The sequence below is a fragment of the Aedes aegypti genome, chromosome 2 (assembly GCF_002204515.2).
Source record: "Aedes aegypti strain LVP_AGWG chromosome 2, AaegL5.0 Primary Assembly, whole genome shotgun sequence".
In the NCBI taxonomy this organism is placed as follows: domain Eukaryota; kingdom Metazoa; phylum Arthropoda; class Insecta; order Diptera; family Culicidae; genus Aedes; species Aedes aegypti.
In genome coordinates, this window is record NC_035108.1 from 17,462,325 (window position 1) to 17,467,681 (window position 5,357).

Sequence of the window (5,357 nt, forward strand, 5' to 3'; positions counted from 1 at the left end):
CTGGAATGCCGTCAAGCATCTTCTGAGGTTACCCCGTGTTGAACTAGCATAATGTTAAAAAACACGTTAATAAAGATGAAAAAAAAAAAAAAAAATCTTCTGAGGTATTTGCGAGGTACTTCGAAATTCCGTTTGACCTACAAGAAAGAAGCGGATCCGACGATCACCGGGTACTCCGATGCTGATTGGGCTACGAGCAGTGAGGATCGGAAATCCATTACTGGATTCGTTTTCATCGCGCAAGATGGGGCAATTTCATGGTGCTGCAAACGTCAGCGGACAGTGGCACTTTCGACGTGTGAAGCCGAGTATATGGCACTCTCGGCAGCCGTCCAAGAAGCGCTTTGGTGGAAGCGCCTGAGAGCAACGTTCGACATCGATGAAGCCGTGAAGATCAATTGCGATAACCAAAGCACTATTGCAGTTGCTAAAAACCGTGGGTACTATCCAAGGACCAAGCATATTGACATCCGTCATTGTTTTATTCGGGATGCTGTGCAGCGTGGTGATGTAGACATCGTTCATATCAGTACCAATAAACAACTGGCGGACTGCTTGACGAAGTCGCTTCCCAAACCGAAGATCGAGCTTCAGCGAGCGGCTATGGGAATCCAGAGTCAGTAGGTTGAGGAGGAGTATTGAAGTAGAAAACGAAGCAATCTATGACTTTTTTTTGTTTTTTTTAAGGCGCTCTGTGCTTGTGGCCACTACTGTGCCGGAATCAGTTTATTTGTATCTTCCTTACCGATACAGTTCTCTTTTTAGCTAATCTATATTTACACAAAAATCTGAAATGAAAGTTCAAGACATATATGGCAAGTTTTGTGGATCAGATCATACAAAAGTTTGAAAAATTATACATTAAATTTCATGTAAAAATCAATTTCTAACCGTCTCTGGCATTCCTTCCAAATTTATCCCAAAGTCGCTTTTTCATTTCGGCCAGAAACTTCCCCAAAACATTTCCCAGGCTATTTGGGTCCCTGACCAAACATAGTGTGTCACCAATCAAAATGTCAAGAAAGATAGAGAGTGGAACTGTGGAAGTGCTCATAAGAACACTAAGCTGAGAATGCCAGATAGAAAAGAAAAGAAAACTACGTTTGGTCGGTGTTCAGACAGACTGAACCAATTATTTTTTAATGGTTTCAGTGAAACGTACCCCAGGCATTCGAATTATCAAAATATTTCCTTTTTTTCATGTAATAATAGAACTTATATATTTTATGATACAGCTGTATCAAAATAGCATAAGGAAGTTCAGAATTGATGGAGTTCTTAACGTATTTTTAGAGCGCCAAAATATCATCTAGTCCGGTCTGTCTTGACACCGACCATTTATCTTCATAATAATTAATAACCATTTATTGCTGTTTGTGTTTGAAAAACTAACCCAGCCCCAAATTTTATTATTATCAGATAACTAAACTAAAACTAGTTACTATTTTTCTAGACAAAAGTGACTTTAGTGACACTTTGTTGAAAATAGTGACTTGCTCCCAGCCCCGAAGTGATCAATTTAAAACACTTGTACACCAACATATGTAAAATTTACTGCAAATAAAAGAAAAATAAATTCTTGAATATTTCGGCATAAAATAGATCGTTTTATTTTTGGATGTTTTTATTCCATGCGCACCCACAGTCCAACATTACATAAACATTCAACATAACCCAAGCAACCCAAGTGACTGAAATTTACATTTTGACAGATCAATCCTAAAGCCACCCATCTGTTGTGTAAAATCATTTCTTATCATTTTATACAATAAATATTACTGAAATATTAGTTAACAATAGTTAAAATATAAGTTAAAAGCAACAACATGTTACGGCAGGTAAGTGGAAAATGGACATCGAAACCGGAACGGGTTGAAAACCCAAGAGTATCGATTTCTTACCTCCTTCTAGATGACGAATCGCCTTTTGACCACCGGTCAACTGTTCCGGCCCTTCAGCAGCATGTACGAACCGGATTATCTGGAGGTAAGTGCACAACGTCTATTCTCCATGCCCGGTCAAAGCCGGAAGTAAAGCGCCAGGTCCATGTCCCGTTTGGTAATCGTGACCCGCTGTCGATGCAGGGCCAGCTTTTGGCAGTCCTCGAAAAGCATCACCAGGTACATCTCCGCCGCTTCCTGGATGGCCATCAGGGCATCATATGTGATTCGCAGATGGCGCCCGTTGTATTCTAGCATGACCTCTCGGATGACCCGTCCAAAGGGCAGCTTGGGAATCAACAAACCGGTGCTCCGCTGCAGATGCCGTATCTCGTTCAGGACCTTGGTTCCTCTTACCGCGGAGGCTGCCCTTGATCTTCCAGCTTGCGGCGTTTCAGCAGCAGCTGAACGGGGAAGATTCGATTCCGACAGCGATCGCCTTTGGTTGCAAGATGCCGAAGCGCGTGCACTTCTGTCGGGAGAGTCGTTCCGTGGTGCTGCGCCAAGTCCTCGCGGATTGCGGGTTGGGGGTCTATTTTGGCGACGAGGCATTCTATTTGGCTTGCAGGCATATAACTTTATGCGAACGATAACTTTTTGTGAAAACTACTACTTTTGAACTGTTTGTGGATGAAAAAATGGCAACCGCCACCACGTTTGTTTTGAAAAACTAGAATTGAGCGATCATGTGTTTTTAAAATCAGGTAACTCCGGTAACTCACGCCACTCATGAGTTTACACTGCACGAAATTGTCTTGAATGGATCACAATGGATCATTAATATTGACTTCGAAGCACCAATCTGAAGTTCGCCTGTTGCGAAGCAAAGTTTCACGCGAACTAACTTACTGTAAATGCTCTGCCTGTTCGGCTTTTATCTTGACTGTTTATGAAAACAGTCGGACATCACGTCGACGGAAGCAATTTCACCACAACGGAGGATTTGTCAGTTCGAGCGCGCCACAATCCTTCCGATTGAAAATGTGTAGGCGGTGCTTAAGGTGCAACTGTTTTTTTTTTCATAAATGATGATCAATCTTGTAGTTTTGAGGATATGGATCCCGTTCTATCGGACAGAGATAATCTGAAAGTGTATCAACATGCATGTTGTTAGCAAGCAAATGATCCGATAGATCACCCAATAACCGATATGATATTGCGCATTTCTTTTACGACTGGACTACCCCATATGTTTTTTCAAAAGCGGAAACTAATAACTAATAAAAGTGCGCAATTGCATCAAATCGGGTAAATGTCATTGGGAGACTTATTCTCCGCAAATCAAAGAATAAGAGCTCTGAAGACACCAAACATGATTCGATGCAATCCCGCACTTTTATTGACAATTTCGCACTTATAAGGCCGCATTTCGCAGTCCAGTTCCAAACGAAATTTCTTGGAAGAATAATTCCCTTCCGAGAGAGTAAACAATTCACTATGTAACAAACGTTATTCACAGCATATTAAATCAATCCTGATGAGAAAAAAAGAAGTCTGGCAAACAATGTTGAAAATTCATCGCTTTCCACGTTTTGTCTTTTGACATTTGGTCCCTAAACCAATGGATGATCCCTATTCGTGTTTCTGAGTGTACGTTTTTCACAAAATATATGTCCCTAATGTATGATATGCCTCGTGCCATTTTTTCAAATCTTTCAGAAACTCCGACCCAAATATCCGCTGTACAACACGCTGAACTTCACGATCAAAGGCTACGATTATCCGATCCTCGAGAGCTATCAACGCTTCGTGCACAACGTGGCCGACACAATGGATCTGGACATTGCCGACTGTTGGGCACAACCGCCGCAGAAGCTCAACGTGCAAAAATTCAAACCATCGTCGGCCGTCATCGAGAGCGAATACAAGCTCACAGTGTACCAACGGAACGTTCAGATCGCCAACCTGCAGGCCCCGCTATACCCCACGTTTCTGCGACTGCTGCAAGCTGCCCTGCCGGAAGGGGTTTCCCTCACGGTGAGCGAACACACCAGCGAGGTGGATGACGGACGCTACGTGCCCGATCGGGAGCTGCTCGAGCTGCGACAGAAGCTCGACGAAATGGGTGGTTCGAGAGAAAAGAAGTGAAATGTTTTGCGAAGAGTAGATCCCTTCGAACGAGATGCTCCACAATGATAGTTGTTATCCGATATGCTTTAATATACGTGAATCCTTAATAGTTGTGTACTATATAGCGAATGATTTCATTTTCATAAAAAATCCTGCTCTTTTATCAAAATTCTTCGACGATTTATCCAGCTATTTATGAGCGCCAATGGCTGCTGCAAATATGCTCACTTTCTGGTACAGTCAATTTTCGTTCGTTGCACTAAACCTGTAGCCCACCTAGTGAAAGACTTTCACTAATCGAACTGAGTTTTAAGGCGAAGATGAATCGAAGCCAAACCTCAAATTTTCAAGAGCACGAATCTGGAGAACAAAACATCCGTTTAAGCTGAAAACTTAATCGATTGTTCGCTAGCTGGTGGTGACCAATCGATTAAGTTTTCAGCTCAAACGGGTGTTTGGTTCTCCAGATTTGTGCTCTTGAAAATTTGAAGTTTGGCTTCGATTCATCTTCACCTTAAGCTGTCATAATCAGTGTCTGCATATTTCAATATACAGTCAACAACGCCGATCCTCAGTAGGCTCCGTCATCGTTGAATTCTTCTTTGTGTGAATGTTTGTTTGACAATACATGCACGAACGTGCATTCAGTTTTTCAATAGACCATTTCCGTGATTTTTTTTTTATTGGCTTATATGCTTTCTGTCAATAGGGTCCTAAAGGCCTGTCCCAATTTTAGCGTCAAACGCTTACATTCAGGCCAAAAAAACATGTTTACTCAATTTTTTAATGTTTTTCTTTTGTTTAAGTCCAAAACATTTTTTTTTTTAGATTTTGTCAAACTCTTTGACTGAAACTCAAATTTTGGGTGTATTTTGCTTTCCGTGTCCCTTCCGAAATGTCAGATAGGAACAACCCCAGTGTTAAAACTAAAAGCCCTGTGGTGTTTTTGTCGATTAAGCGAACGTCAAACATGAACAAAAGTGTCAAGGTTCATTTATGGACCCAATTTTTAAATTAAAGTTTAAATATGATGTAGCCGTTATTCGAGCGGGAAAAATTGCTAAAATAGTTGCAGTAACATGGTCTTCCGTGTCTTTGAATAAAAACAAGATTTCATTAAACATTTTAGGACCCAATTTACTGAACAAACTTTCCTAAGAAACCGATATGTTTTGGAGCCTTTACTATTAGAAAACAATAAAAAACTTGCGGCACGTTAGTTCACCCCTCGGTCCCCTACATTTTGTTTCACCTCGAAAAAATGCAGACCCCTTTTTCCCCTATGGTTTTGCCACCACGTTGTGGTGAATTTATTATGGATCCGACAGAAATAAGGACAAACATTTT

At 41.3% G+C, this 5,357-nt stretch overlaps 2 protein-coding genes across 2 annotated transcripts; one reads left to right on the plus strand and one right to left on the minus strand.

Moving 5' to 3' along the window:
* Positions 1–1,684: 1,684 nt before the first annotated feature.
* LOC5571771 (39S ribosomal protein L48, mitochondrial) lies at positions 1,685–4,132 on the plus strand. Its single transcript, XM_001659854.2, has 3 exons — positions 1,685–1,838; positions 1,912–1,986; positions 3,600–4,132. Exons 1-3 carry the CDS (start codon positions 1,827–1,829, stop codon positions 4,026–4,028), a joined length of 516 nt encoding a protein of 171 aa, XP_001659904.1. The 5' UTR covers positions 1,685–1,826; the 3' UTR covers positions 4,029–4,132.
* Positions 1,993–3,168, minus strand: LOC5571772 (histone H3-5). The gene has a single exon (XM_021840055.1). The coding sequence runs from the start codon at positions 2,490–2,492 to the stop codon at positions 2,019–2,021; it is 474 nt and encodes a 157-aa protein (XP_021695747.1). The 5' UTR covers positions 2,493–3,168; the 3' UTR covers positions 1,993–2,018.
* Positions 4,133–5,357: the final 1,225 nt, after the last annotated feature.